Source organism: Thermobia domestica, chromosome 6 (assembly GCF_964235325.1).
Source record: "Thermobia domestica chromosome 6, izTheDome1.hap1.1, whole genome shotgun sequence".
Classification (NCBI taxonomy): domain Eukaryota; kingdom Metazoa; phylum Arthropoda; class Insecta; order Zygentoma; family Lepismatidae; genus Thermobia; species Thermobia domestica.
The window spans coordinates 225,255,715-225,272,112 of NC_137459.1; the positions used below are offsets into that span (position 1 = coordinate 225,255,715).

The 16,398-nt window shown below is 37.7% G+C and overlaps 1 protein-coding gene across 2 annotated transcripts in view; it reads left to right on the forward strand.

The window, feature by feature from the left end:
* Positions 1-16,398, forward strand: part of Apoltp (Apolipoprotein lipid transfer particle) — a 6,186,292-nt gene that overhangs the window by 1,211,741 nt on the left and 4,958,153 nt on the right. For both annotated transcript variants that reach the window (XM_081762641.1, XM_081762640.1), the window contains exon 10: positions 99-233. In XM_081762641.1, coding sequence (XP_081618767.1) covers positions 99-233 — 135 coding nt within the window. The remainder of the gene's footprint in view (positions 1-98; positions 234-16,398) is intronic.

A 16,398-nucleotide genomic window follows, 5' to 3' on the forward strand; every position in this document is an offset into this window, starting at 1 on the left:
ACTCCCTAGTATTTAGACAGAGCAAGAGCAATATGTGATCTCAAATCCCTATTAAAAATTCCATTGTCATAGTAATGCACTTTTACTACTTCTTTCAGAAAACATATTTTGGATGCTTTACCTTTAATTGGGACAGCAGCGTCAGTTGGTGTTATGAAAGACCTTATAATTAAAAAGGAGGTTTCAGATGACTTAATTCACGAATGGCTTTTAGCTCTTCCTTTTATAGCAAGGTAAGCGTCTATCTTGTCATTTCTAAGGGTATAACTAAAAACACGTAATTAAATTCAGCAACTAGATTTAAACTAGGATATTAGTTAAACGTATTTTAATTTCATACATTATTAAGTATATTAAAAAATCTTTGTTCCGAAGGTTATAACATTTTACTGTACATGTTTATCATTCTTCATCTGAACATGGGAAGTCACGCTGGCGAACTAAAAGAATAAAAGATGTTAATGTACTATGCTTTTAATCGTGAATAAATATATTAGATAATTTTGTGGCCTCAAGCTCAACCGATAAAATTTTAATTTGTACGAATGTCACTTTCTTTACAAGTGATTTCTTAGTATATTATAGAGAGACTTTGTTCGTAGCATCAGATGTGAGGCCTCCCTTCTGCTTCATTTTACTAATTGTACTGAACGTGTACAGTTAACAAATCTTCGATTGATTGATAAATACCTTTGTTGTAGCTTCTAACTAACTACAATACAACCTCCACATTTGTTTGTTATCTTTTGTTAGCATTTCTGGTAGTCTTTTGCGCCGCAAAATTACCGAGATATGTTATCGACTGCTATTCTTCTTGCCTAATTTTTGTGCGTTACAGATATATATATTCTTTTGGTTAAAACAATATATTTACAGTCATCAAATCTGTTATAGCCTCCAACTTGGCTACATGATTAGCATACGCTTCTTTGAAGCGGGTTCGATTCCTCCCAGACGCATATGAGGTTTCGATTCCCCGTTAAGCTCTAGGTACATGTCTCATATTACCACGCTCCTGGAAAGGATGCTTAACTCCAAGTCAACCAATAAACTCAAAGTGCACTATTTGTGATTATATCTAAACACACGGTTCACACATATGATTTCAATTAATAAAGCCTAGTTCGTAATAGATGTTTCTAGATATACATTTTAAGTTCGTACAGTCACCAGCACAAATGTCTCCCCCCTAAGTTAACAAATGTCATTACTTGCGGTCCAGGCCATTTGCAGTTGTGAGAAGGAATTGACAGATGCAACCCAAAGTAGAGATCCCGGCGTTCATTTCCGTGGAAAAATATTCGCCCAGGGAACGTTCCCAGGGCACTGGTTGTTTATTTGCTAGGTGCGAATAACGTATTATGACTATGTCGATACTCTTAGACGCCTGTCGGGATCTATAAACAAAACAAAGCATGATTTTTTTTCATTTTCCTCTCGTGAATGTTGGTTGTTGCTAGGTGTATGTGGCCGTAGACGTGTATTGGGTAGTTATTGTCGACTCAACCCATCGTCACCTATGATATCAGGCTGAGGTATTCAAGGATCGAAGCTTCCCGTAGAAAATTCGTTTTTGGTACGTCTCATACTCTTAGACGCCTGCAAAAGAGCCATGGGAACTGGATCTGGTCTTTGATGAAACAGTTGCTATGTGATATCATATTGTATGATTATATATTGATGGCCTTGGTTCTCATGTACTATAGGATATGATAGGTGAAAATTTAGATGAAATATTCACCTCTACTCACGATAATGCTTTCAAGTGTTCAATGATCTCTGTCAGTGAGAATCGAACCCGCACTCCATATAAGTTTCAAAGGTGCATGTGCTAATCGTTATAGTACTGAAGTTAATTGTCACTTTTCGGTATCGTAGATGAACTATACGAAACTCATTGCTCAAATGGTATTTGAATGATTATTCTAGCTTCATCAAAGTTTTGATACACCCAATGCGGATTAAACCCCACGATCAAATACGCGCCTTTGACATGAGAAATTCAGATGAGTATATGCTAGGATACATTCTGGCATTTGTGTGATTCAAATGAAGAAGAAAACTTATTTTGGATTATAAGTAAAATAATAATACGTAAGAAATGTGCTACAAGAGATGAAAACGAACCATCGAAATACATTCAAATTTTCAATGCTCTCACCAAGAATCGAGCCAGAACCCGTGTTATTTATGAGGAAGAAAAAAAACAACAAAACGTTTTATGATGAGAGCCGTTAAGTATTTTCGCTTAAGAGACAACTTACTTTATCGTATACACAAACATCCAGAATTAGGTTTATGAAAATATATACCTACAGCTTAACATGAAATTCGTTCTCTGTTAAGGCTGAAGTAAATATTTTAAACGTTGTTTTACATATACATATTTAAAAAATGATGTTAGTCCTACAGTGGGATGAAAATATGAGAGTGAACGAGAGAAGACTGTGAAAATCCACGGATACAGTGTTGTTAACCACAAACTCTCATGTCCTGGTATCGATCCAATGACTTCCTTCATTAGAATTGAGCGTTCTAGTAGTGAGTCACCACGCATCCTCAGACACATTGAATTTGCGAGTAGAATAACAGTACAAATGATAAAATAATCCAATTAACATAAAAATTTACATTTGCTCTAACCTGTGATTACTAGTTTAGAAAAATAACAAACCTAAAATAAATAATACTGCATCAAATTATTTTTTGGGAAAGCCAAGCAGACAACTAACTTTGATTGTAGCTTCGTTATCTCACGATTTAAGATTCTGTGCACAAAACCCATTTTATTGGGAGCTGGTGTCGAATCTGAGATCACACAAACCAGAGTTGGTTAAGTTTGTGGCGTACAACATCATGTTCATAGTTTCTCTTGGGGACATAATCGTCGGACGTCCAAATGAAAGATTTTTTCATCTTTAAGTGGACTTGAAATATACATTTTCGACTGAGAGCAACCCCAGCGGAACTGAGCCCATGATCCTAGGGTCGATACTCTACGGAAGCTCATGTTCGTTAAATTGGAATTTAGTGACCCTTTCAGTACCGATGCTATAAGAGAGAGATGGAACCCAAACCATCATAATGTCCTCACATTCTTATTGTTATATCTGCGAGAATCGAATCTGAACCACAAGTAGAGCGAAAGCGGGAGGGAGACGTGTGTTCTGAAAATCCACGTGCGTGTTGTTGTTCACTTAACGTGAACAGGAAAGGAAAGATAGCTATACGTCCTGTTGTTGATGATGACTATCAGAATTAAATACGTATAAAGCCCCGTAGCGAAAAGATAGATGTAATGTAAGATGAGAATTTAAAAAGGAGACTCACTCAGGAGAAAGAGGAAGATGAAGTGTTCAGAGTGAATCAAAACAAGGTTGATTGGATAACATGTTTACTTGTCTGAGACGGTCTGAAATAACAATACTTCTTATACTGAGAAATATTTGGATAGTGTGATAGCTGAGGGCTGCCATTCCTCATACGCGACGGACTAATATGTCCATAGATCTTGAAAACTCAAAAATCTAATTCCTTATCGTACTGTTACAGATTGTTTGCAAGGAAGGATGAGTATTATTTTTTAATAGACTGAATTCTATTGTTTGTTTTGCTGTTCATTGGTGATGAACTTTATTTGGTCTGCTCGCTTCTATGTGTTTTCTAACTCATCTTAATCTTTTGAAATATTTCAGTTTAATTTAGGCTCGGGAGATGATTGAAGCAAGTGAATGATGATTGAAGAATCGATGGAATGATATTATGAGAGGAAACGGGAGCACTCATCGAAAACCCACAAACACGATACTGTACATCACAAATTTACTTGGCTGAAGATCGAAGCAAGGACCCCGCACAGCAAAGGTAAGCACTCTACCACTGAAGTACCTTGCTTACAACTCATCTTCATATTAAGTCATATTGGTAATATATTTGAACTTGATGAGTAAAAAAATTTGCTGCCTTCAAACAGAAACACAAACAGTTTTGGAACCTATGATTTAATTGTGTATATATACTTATACCTTAGAAGAATGTACAGTACTATAACTTTGACCTTACAAGATAAATTTGAGTAAATCAATTTTCTAAGTATTTTTTGCTGTTAGTTGCCTTGGAGCTCCCAGCATTGGAGCGATGAAATGCAGAATAGATGCTAAAATTTCAACATGATCTGAACAGTTTATTTTTGTATGCAGTGGTGCTATTGAGCCGTTTCACATCAGTTCGCTAGAACTACATGTTAAAATGTTTCCAGTACGCAGGACAACAAAATTGTACTTGATATTCGAACAACATTAACAATACGGTACTAATCTGAATCCAATCAGTAGGTGTCTTAAAAATATTACCAAGCAATATCATTAACAATATATTGCTTGGTTATGTGTAAGACACGCACTGGTTAGATTCAAATTAGTGCTGTTAAATTATTCGAGTATTTTTTTTCTTTTGGTTTCTAAATATTCACTCTCAAAAATTATTTGAACAATTCCTCGAACAGAACTCCTTCGTCGCTAGGCGGTTAGCGTACGGTCCTTAGCCATGTAAGACTGGGTTTGATTCCCGGAGGGTGCTAATTTGGTTCGAATTCACGTCTAGTGAACCGTAGTTTCAGGAAAGATAGGAAAAGTAGGTACAGATATTGCTCATATTTTGTTACGGTCATCATTTTATACCATTCGGTGTATCAACAGTAGCTTTCCTTAAGTTATCACAGCGTGACACAAGGTAGAACTACAAAACTTGTTACTATAAATAAACAAAACATAATTTAGAATGATATGACTGTAAAGTGATTTATGACCTATCTAGCCGTAAATTCCACTAACAAACTAAATCCTTTTATGGAAACAAGAAAGAATAAATACAATTACACTGAAACTTTGTCATAATTAAAGCAGGCACGAATTATGTGACATCAAATAATTTCAAGCACGTAGATATCAAACGAAAGTTGTACAAACTAGATTTGAAGAGTTAATATTCGAAACAATTTCTAAGATCAGAGGAGAAAGAAAAATCAATACTTTGAATTCGACCACTTTGATACAGCTTCGTTCTTCACAATTGAATATGTGAGAGGGAGCGTAACGTACACCACAATATGAGTGTTAGATACACCCAACCACAAAAGTATCTCCCCCACTAAGTGTTCTAATTCCACTGCTTGGGGTCCATGTAATCTGCAGTTGTGAGAACGCCTAGAGAGATGCAACCCAATTTACACGTAATTTTTCTCGGCACTGACAGCAGTTGGTAGCCCTGATCCAGGTGTTTATACAGAAAAAATTTTAAAGTAGATGACTAACGAAACAGCTCTCCATTCTAAAATGAATCTCGATGGTTCGAATCGTGTTTTCCAAATAACACCATATATTTATCTTAATATTGTTCTGTATGTAATGTATTACTTCTTTATATACTGTAGGTTTCGACAAATAAAAATACTGACCAAGTATGAATCAGAAAATGCTTGAAAGTAGCTGAAAATATCAAATCTGGAACAACTGCTGGAAATAAGTTAGTAAATTATCGCCTTCAATGAGAGACCTTCTCCAATTCTCCTCATTCCAACATCTTTTTCTTTCTGCAGAAGATCTTGCTTGTCACACTGAGTATGTATGGAAGTTGAAATTGAAACATTTGAAACAGTTAGTACCTGACTGGAATTTGAGTCCGGGTCCGCCGAATAGAAGTTCAATGCGCTAAACACTTACCTACCGCGTCACTTCATCGTCCATCTAAACTATTAGCTCGTTAAAAGCATTGTATATACAAAATACTCGTACCAATACTCGTATATGGAAACGTTCCTTATGAGTGTCACAATGACTGACTCGAGATTTCCTTCTTTAACACAAAAACAAGTGATATAGACCTTCGTCAAGGAGGAACATATCACGAAACGTTCGTCAAGATGAGGCTACCTCATCGTTTTTAACTGGTCCCGATTTACATTACTGCAATTCTTTCTCACCGTAACTTCTAATTTCTAAAGAAGAAAAGCCAGCAGACATTATTTTCGCATTCTTTGAACTGCATCAACAGGTGTAGAAATAGTGTGTTCTATGTTTATCTAAGATAACTACTAGTTTATTTTCTTATCTTTGTATGAAGAATTGGTGGCAAAGTGTAAAAGCAGAGAACTGGCATTTCAGTGACCCAGGTGCGAATCCCGGCGTGACTTTTATTTTTTCTTTATTGGAAAGTATTGTGTACGTTATTATTATTATTATTATTATTATTATTATTATTATTATTATTATTATTATTATTATTATTATTACGCGTATAATTGGATGAATTTCGATGGCAGCTGTCGCTGAATATTAGAAATTGAATATGAAAGAACTATAAAATAAATTAAATAGATGCGCTTAATTTTATTATAAAATTATATGGCGAACGCATTTTATCGGATCCCAAACGATTATCGTCGAATATACACGGTTAAAGGAGCACTCTGTTCGTCAAATTAAAAGGACTCAACGATTTATACCTCTATAAGGAGACGTTGCTATGTGAATGTCACAATAACTTACTCGAGATTCATTTCTTTAAACCAAAAAAAAAATAAAAATAAAAAATAAAACAAAATAAAATAAAATAAAATAAAATAAAATAAAATAAAATAAACTTATGTAGACGTTCCTGAAGGAGGAACATACCATGAAACTTTCTTCAAGTTATGGATACGTCGTAGTTTTTAGTGATGGTCCCGATTTATAATACAATGGTATGGCCACGAGTCCAGCTAAAGCTCGACCTGACCTCGAAACTCGAGTCGAGTTTCGAGTCGAATTAAAAGTAATTTTCTCGAGTCGAGTTCCAAGCTGAGTCACTGTTCTGAGGTCGAGTTTCAGTCGAGTCGAGTTTGATAAATGGCTCGCTCATTTAGCTCGTTTTAACTCGTTTTGAAATCATTACCTGATCGGGCTGGAAAGCGAAAGGTATGAGAACTATAAGCAGTAATGTGGAATATTTTTAGTCTTACTCATGAGATGGGACTTTCCTCGCATATCGTCTCGTCTCGAATAACAAGACGTCAATGGATTTTTATAACGAGACAGCCTTAAATGTCGTAAGCACTAACATAAGTTTATACTGTATTTCTTACCACAAAAGCTAAGACCTGCACGGTCGAAGATTTAAGCCGAAGCAGCCCAACCCGGGTAGTGATGTTAACCGACTCAGCTCGGTTCAACTGAGCGAACAGCTCCAGCCGACTTGGTTGAGATGAGGCACCTACTCGGCTCAGATGAGCCATTGACTCGAGCCAGCTTGATTGGTGTAAGCCTTCAGCTCGGTTTGGTTTGGCTCGAGCCGGCTTGGGTGGGTGACCTACTGGCTCGGCTCGATAGGGAATTAGCTGCGAGCCGATCCGCTCGAGCCGCTGAGAACCTTAAACCCGGGTCAAGCAGTTTTGAACAAGTTTGGAAAGCGCCCTCTAATTTGTAACGATTTTTGGTTTGAGCCCGGATGCTTGCTTCTCTGGGAACTCAAAACCAGAACCTCGTGAACGATGTCCTTGCCTCCTAGACTTCACGACTACCGAGGTCAGCAGTTAACTTGGGTTTAGTAATCAGGTATACTTAGCTTCCATGTTTATACATGGTGTTGCTATAATAATAATAATTAATAATAATAATAATAATAATAATAATAATAATAATAATAATAATAATAATAAGTAGAATAAAAAGTAGTAGTAGTAGTAGCATCATTGATAATTATATTGTTTATGTAGGATACTTGAAGAAAATACTTGAAACTACACATAGCATTTGGCTCGCTTTTCCTCGTATTGACTCGAATCGAATCGAAATTCGAGTCAAATTCGAGTCGAGTTGGAGGAAATTTTTCGAGTCGTGTTCTCGAGTCGAGCTCAAAGATGTCTGTTTAGAGTCGAGTCGTGTCGAGTTTGAGTGAGAACTCGCTCGAACTCGCTCGTTGCCATCCCTAAAATTCTTCTTTACCGTCCAGTTCCCAAAGGAGAAAAGATAGAAATTATTTTCACATTCTTTGAATTATATCAACACGTGTAGAAATAGTGTGTGCTATGATTATCCAACATAACTGCTGGTTTATTTTCTTATCTTTGAGGAATTGATTGCAAAGTGTGAGAGCAGAGAACTGTCATTAAAGCTACCCAGATTCGAATCCCGGCGTGGCATTTATTATTATTCTTTATTTTAAGATATTGTTTACGTAATTGATATTGTAACTCTGTTATTCCTTTATTATTATTATTATTATTATTATTATTATTATTATTATTATTATTATTATTATTGCAAAGCAGAGACTTGGTTACATATTTTATATTTTATGAATTTTCTGATTGGATTTCACGTCTTTTTGTTGAATAATCAACACAATTCCTAGAAGGGGACTTGGCGGAGAGAAATATAATCCTGTTGCTTTTAATTTGTTTACTTCCATGCTACAGCAAGCCAGGATACTACATTTCACCTTTATATATCTACGGAAAGTACCATAAAGGTGGTGATGATCATAAGAGAGTAAGCGAATAACTGATGAGATCAATGAACTTTGCGTATTAACAACATTTAATGTATCAGGTTGTCGGAAAAGTCATGACGTATTTCGGTAAAATATGACAAATGATGATTTGTGGATATACTGGAGTTACTCGGATCATGCAATCGTTATGTCATGAATAGCTAACATGTTGAGCGTTTTGTGTAGTAGTATTGTTCTTTGTTTGGTTTGGTTTTACAGATTTGACAACACAGAAAATGAAAGACAAAAAATTGCATATTCTCCGTATTTTATTGTTTTACTTCAGGAAAGGGAAGAACGCGCGAATAGTGTCTGTGATTTTTCTCTCCTCCACGTTTCTGTTTTCGTCCCTCTTCTTAAAGAGTTAGTGGAAAAACTGTAAAAGTGAGTAAAGGGACATTCCATGTCAAATCAACAAATCATCAGACTTCACCATCTCAGATTTTTTTTTTTAAAAATGATGCACAGCTTTATTACAGTGTGAAATTAAAAAAAAAAATAAAAAAATGCCTCTCTTCTCCTGAACGTGTCCCCATACAGGGTGATCAAAACTGCCAAGAAAGAGCATTTTTTAGTTACATTGATTATTAAAATTGTCATAAAATGGTTAATATGTGCACTAGAGACGAGAAACAAACACCATTAGAAAGTTTAGAGATTGCTCTACAAGTTGCATTATATTGAAAAACTTGTAAAATAAAAAGTAACAATTGAAAAATTCAAATTCAAATTTAAATTTTAAAATTCGCATATAAACCCCATTCCGTAAACCTCGGCAACACTTAGTGGCCCACTTGCCGGTAAATATCGATCGTCTCCATAGCGACGCGTCGAAAGACTGCTTCTAGTGTGCCACTGGCGGCAGGGTTTCGTCGACTAAAAAGAGATATCTAGAGTCGGGGTATTGAAGTCAGCACCGCATAGCTGCGAGGACTTCATTTTGGTCTGCGCTGCTTCGATTTGTCGCGGAGAATCGGGAAGGGACCAACACGAACTATCGCCAGTCATGTGTATGCGGTTGTTATTATTACTTCCTGACGAATTCTTCCTAAAGTGAGCTACGGATGTCAAGAGGAACCCCTGTCCCTACATCATGAAGTGAAAAATCTTGAGATGAGTGCCGATAATTGTATGAATTTAGATGACAACTGTAGCCGATCTTTTTAAGCGGATATGGGAGAACCATGAAATAAAGTAAATCGACGCGCATCATTTTGTTATAAAATTACATGACGGACGGACTTTATCTTATCTCAAACGGTTATTGTCCAGTACACATGGTTGCAGGAGCACTCTGGCTAGACAAATTAAAAATACCTCAAGTATTTATGCCTCTACAAGCGACTTTATCTTCAGCACCTCCATGGCTATACGTGCGTGAGACTTTGTGCTATTCAGATCCTCTCTCGCTCGCTGACTGTTAGTGTCGTTACACACGACCAGTCGATATAAGCTTATGTACTCTGCGATTATCTTAGTGTGATAGTGCATTTATTAGTGTCTTCTAGATCTACATATATTTGTTTCTTCGTATGATTTTTGTAGTCGTTCTACGACGAAAATTCAACATGAGTTGTTTGCGTGGAAATACAGTACCTTACGTATAAATTTTGGTGAAGTAAGTCAAAAGCCTACTTTATTTTTTGTGAATGAATGGATACGAAATACGTTCAAATTAACAATAGATCAAATACATAGCATTGAAATGGATTAAATGAAGAAACGACTGCATATTTAGTTAGTCAACAAGCTGCTGTGTGAACTAATTCTCTGTTCAACTCATGGTGAATTTAAATACACCGATAGCGACAAGGAACATTTACTTCCTATTGATCTCGCTGACAGGAGTCTTATCGTCGTTAAGGTGTCTTTGTACCCCATGAAACTTAGCAATCAACAGTTAACACGAGTATTTTCTCAGCATGGTGAATTAAGTCAATCCTAGGCGAACAGTATTCTGCGAACCATGTATACTTCACCCGTACTGGAGTAAATTAATTAAAATGAAGCTTAAACAAAATATTCCTTCATTTATTACAGTGTGCGGTTAGGGCCTCTTTTGTAGTTATTCAGGTCAAATCCAAACTTGCGCGTTGTGCAATTCGCAGAACCATTTTGTTCGAATGTCCCCCAGAAAAAGGCTCGCCCTTCAAAGTTCACCCGCCAGTTCGAAGTTCTCAACCGCCACAGCTTCGTACCCCTTATAATCTCCCACATGAAAATGTGTCTCTGCATAGTGATAACTACACGGAATTCCCTCTACTCACTTCTGCTTAGCCTGGTATTTCTTCAAGTCATGACTTTCCTGCACCTGAAACATCCAACGATCCAGTCATTCTCCCCGCCCTACCAATGTAAGAAGTTCGTACTACTGACCCGGATGTTAATGCCTCTCTGGAATCTACTACAGTACCCCGGTCTACTCCTGAGTACAAGGACCAAGAAATTCTCCAGGAAAGACAACTGACTCAGGTAGGTGACCAACAGTCAGTAAATTATTTACAAGTGGATCCTAGTGTTCCCATGAACCACGCTAATCAGTCTGTCGTGCAATTGGTAGCCGACTCGAACCCCGCCCTTGACAGAAATGTGCAATCACTCATCAGTGAATCCGCCAGTGAATCTGATCTCAGTGCCCTTGTTTATGAAAAACGGTAACTTTCTAAGTTAAATCTGGAACAGGTCAAACCTCTCACAGCCAAAACCCCCATACTCAAGAAATGTCAAAACGCCCACACAAACGGTCATAACCCCCACACAAATGGACAAATCTGCCAAATACACGAACGGTCATCACCCCCACAGCCAAAACTCCCACACTCAAGAAATGTCAAAACGCCCACACAATCGGTCATAACTCCCACATAAACGGACAAATCTCCCAAAAGCGCGAACGGTCATAACTCCCACAGCCAAAGCCCCACACTGGTAATCGTTCATAACCTCCAACGATCAACTCCTACACAAATGGACAAAATCCCACATAAATGGACAAAACCCCCACACAAATGGACAAAACTTCCACATGCAGAAATTGTCACAACTGCCACACAAATGGACAAAACCCCCACACAATCGGACAAATCTCCCAAACTCTGAAATGATCCTGGTTGCATGTCTTGCCGTTGTACTTTTTAATAACATTTTTTGTTCCACTTAAACTGATCTTGCAACTATTCTTCTTGCACTGTTTCCTAATGACAGAAACACTAAAGTGGGCGTCATAAAGAGCCACAACAAAGACGTGCAATCACGATCATTTCAGAGTGTGGAGAATTTGTCTGACTGTGTGGGGGTTTTGTCTATTTGTGTGGCAGTTGTGACAATTTCTGCATGTGTGAGTTTTGACCATTTGTGTGTGAGTTTTGTTCATTTATGTGGGGATTATAACCGTTGATTTGTGTGGCTGTTTTCTCCATTTGTGTGGGAGTTATGATCGATTTTGTGGGCGTTTTGACATTTCTTGAGTGTGGGAGTTTTGGCTGTGGGGGTTTTGACCGTTCGTGCGTTTGGGAGATTTGTACGTTTGTGTGGGAGTTATGACCGATCGTGTGGGCGTTTTGACATTTCTTGAGTGTTCGGGTTTTGGCTGTGGGGGTTTTGACCTAGACCCTTAAAGTCAATTGTTACTGGAGTTTCAATAACTTCTAAAGGAGGTCGTTCTTCAGACGTTATACACGTTTCAGGTGCATGAACACGGGCCAACTTGAAAAAGTTGAAATGTGGTACCCCCGTTGGGGACGACTTATATTTATCTTCTTTGTACTATTGTATCATTTTCAGCCTTTAATTCAGTGTTTGCCACTTCGTTTCAGTTTCTTTTGGTTTATGTATAGTTTTGCCACCATTAACCTAAATGGATTTATTTGTCCTGTTAAACAAGAAGCGTTAAGGTATTTTATTTACAAAGCAAATATCGATGTGTTGTTCACTCAAGAAGTGACCATTCTTGAATATGGATATCTTTCTAATCATACATGGTATTCTCGTTTTACAGAGGATAGGCTAGGTACAGCTATTATCTATCGTAGTGATCTAGCTTTTAATGCAGTTAATGATCACCGAAATGAACGAATCTCCGTTGGTATGCTTGAACGCAACAAATTATGTCATATTTGTGTCCCGTCTGGTTTTCATAACAAGAGAGAGAGCCAAGATTTCTTCAACAGTGACCTTGCTCAGGCTCTATTTAATGGCTCAGGCTCTATATTAGGTGAAGATTATTATTCAGTTTTACAATCCATTGACCAGACGCCGAACTTTAATTTTTCTCCTGAATTCCAGCGCTAGATACATATGATTTAATGGATGTGTGGCGTCATTTTCGACCCGCTGAGCCGGGCCCCTCATTTCATACTTCAAAATCTAGTCGCTTGGACCGTTTTTACATAAGCCGTTCACTTGTTGCACAAGTACGCGATATTAACCTCGAACCTGTTTGTTCCAGTGATCACTATGCTTCAATTACGAGAATAATCCTACCAGTATCCAAATATTTGAGAAGTAGTCCCCTTTGGTATTTTAACACCTCTATACTTATGGACCCTAAGTATGAGCATTTAATTCGAGAGGAATGTCGGATCTTGTTTTCCTTAATATCATACTATCAGGGCAAACTTATGTATTTTTGGCAGAAGCGAGTTAAACTAAAATTTCGCTCCATAAGTAACAATATTGTATTCAGCGGAACCAGACCTACAATACTCATTACAACTATTACTCGAGTCTTCTCAAATAATACATACAAGAACAATTGCGAAGCCGTCTGGTCAGGCCTCAAATTCAAGATATCAAAGCACATTTATCTTCATTGCATAAACAACGCAGGCACTTTTTTGTTAGAAGCAAACTTGTCCAGGCCGATGACGCGGAACAAGCTAACATCGTACAAATTCAAAAAGAACGACTCAGAGGCAAACAAAAGTTAATTTCTTCTATTAAGGGCAAGGATGGCCAAATTTATTAATGTTTGCAGGTACTTCCCCAATTTGTTCAGTATTATAAACAATTGTATGCTAAACCTAATGTAATTAATTAAGATGACTCTCTTTTGGACTTTATTCCTCTAAACATGGATGTAAGTGCTCAAGAGTATCTCAACAGTCCCTTTACACTTGATGGAGTCAAGAGATCAATTCAATTAGGGAAAAGTGGTAAATCTTCTGGTATTGACTCTTTACCGTTTGAATTTTATATTACTTGCATTGAAATTTTTGTCCCGTTTCTTACGGATCTCTTCCATGAATGTTAAGATACCTGTACCTCAGGAGAATCTTTATCCACGGGAGTTACTGTATTAACCCTTAAACTGCCTAACTCTAACTTCATCTACAATTATCGTTCTATCAGCCTTTTATGTGCGGACATCAAAATTTTAAAACGATGTCTAGCGCTTCGTATGAAACACTATGTGAGAGTCATTAAGTTCTTGTCAATATGAACATTGGCAACAAGCTTTAATTCATGAAACCTTAGCTAGCATAAGAGATTTTATAGCCTATCTTGAAACTGCCTCTCCTACGCCCGTTGCTATTTCATCTACATATTTCTCGAAAGGTTTCGATAGAGTATCACACGAGTATCTTTTTAAAGTTCTAGTTGGTTTCAATGGTGCTTTTCTGTCCATTCTCCAAGGAGTATATCATAGCAGGACAACTAAACTAAAAATCAATGGTTTTCTCAGTTCTGTGTAATTTCTTTCTGTGCTGGTATTCTTCAAGGTGATAGCATCTCCAGCCTTATATGTAGTTTATCGATTTCACCTCTCATATACGCGGCACAAACCAAACTTACTGGCGTACAAGTTTATCAAGCTTCCATTTGTGTCGCGACTTATGTTGATAAGATTCATCTCTATGTCAGGAGCATTTCTACCTTAGAAGTTTTTCATAACCTTCTACATAGGTATCGACAAAGCTCTGGAGCGATTTTAAATAAACACAAAAACAAAACTGCTTTGTATACATCCCGAATACGGGACTACATACAGTTGGTACTATACGATCGCTGACTCAGTTAAAATCCTAGGTATTGAATGGTTCAATAGCACCAAAGAAACCATTAACTACAATTCTGACATAATTACAAACAAAATACATGGTTTCCTAATACAGAATAAGCCTCACAATATGAACCTGATCAGTAGGAATTTATTTCTCAAACAAAAAACATTGAGTCTTCTGTAGTATTTCTGTCAGGTTTTCCCTCTTAGCACAAAAACATATAAATTCCTCAACAGTCACGCTTTTTCTTGTGTGGCAACACAAGCAGTTACGAATTGCACGTGATCAACTTGTGCTCTTACCAGCTCAGGATGGCGTAGCTTGTGTAAACAATGGCCTTCAGGCAAAATCACTACTTCTGAAAAGAAGCATTCAATTGTGTTTGGGCCATCCTGTCCTTTGCCAAATAATTATTATTATTTTTTCTAACAGCCTTATATTCAATTTTGACAGTGTCTGTATGTAGTGCCAATTTTTGTGTACAGATGGCTCTTGGGGTGACTTTTTCTCAGCCCCGAAGTTTCGCATACTGGTTCCTTTCCTCCCATTGTTCAAAATTTACAGTTAGGCCGCGTCCAAGCATCTTTTGTCAGTGTGTGGGAGTGAGAGCTTTGTGTGTGTAACGCGCTACCGCGATCGTGCTTGGAGGACCAAATTACATTCCTCTTCAATTGGAATAACAATCAATCTTCGGTGTACTAAATACAGTCCATTAATTTGTGTAATCCTTATTATGTGTTACTATTAAATATATGTTAAAACAACAAACCGTTGTTTGGATAAACATATTAAATGGTCCTCTTTTCGGGCCGGATTCGTAACCGTTGTGAGCAGTTTTTAACGAACAGTGTGAACATTCTTTTTTGGTTTATAAGTGTTTTGTGTTTATAGTTAAGATGGAGACATTTGCTGTGAAGAAACGGACCCTAAAGTCCAAAATCACAAGAGCTGAAAAAGCCGTTGAGCTTTTGACAACAAGTGAAGTGAACGCCATTCTTGTTCACAAAGAAAAAGTAATGAATCTTGAACGAGAATGCTCAGCGTTGTTGGAAGATTGTGCTTCGGTGGCAACAGATGAAGAATACACAAGGGAAGAAGTGGACATTGCGGAGATGGACAACAGGATAGTGAAACTGCGGGTGTCATTAATTGGATTACAAGTATCACAACCCCCTCCCCCAAACCCTGTGTCTGAAGTGCAACAAGCGAGTGACATTAGGTTACCCAAACTCCAGCTTCCAGTGTTCTCAGGAAATCTCTTCGAGTGGCTTTCGTTCCATGACTTATTCGTGGCCTCTGTGCATAATAACGAGAAACTGACAGGTGCTCAAAAAATGCAGTATTTAAAAACATCGTTGCAAGGGGAGCCGGCACAGCTTTTACAAGCTATGCAGATAACGGACAGTAATTATAAGGAAGCATGGTTCATGTTAAACGCGCGCTATCATAATAAGCGAGAGATAGTAAACTCGATTTTGAAACGTTTAATTACACAACCATCAATTAAACAGGAATCGGCAGCCGCGTTAAGAAAATTGATAGACACCACCATGGAGTGTACGCGTTCTCTTAAGGTGTTGGAACAACCAGTCGAACATTGGGATGCGCTCTTAGTGTACCATACAGCGGATAAATTAGATAACGAGACACGTAGGCAATGGGAGCTTTCTTTGAACTCAAGTGAGCAGCCATCCTTTGAGCAACTCGCGGCATTTTTGAACAACAGAGCCCGCGCTCTTGCTGTTGCGGCCAATGACAAGCCGAGACAACCACCCGCCACTAGTGACCCAATGAAAGGCCGCGAAAAGAAATCAGCGTCGTCTTATGTCACTACCGCTCAACGAACTCAAACCCTATGTGAAATGTGTAG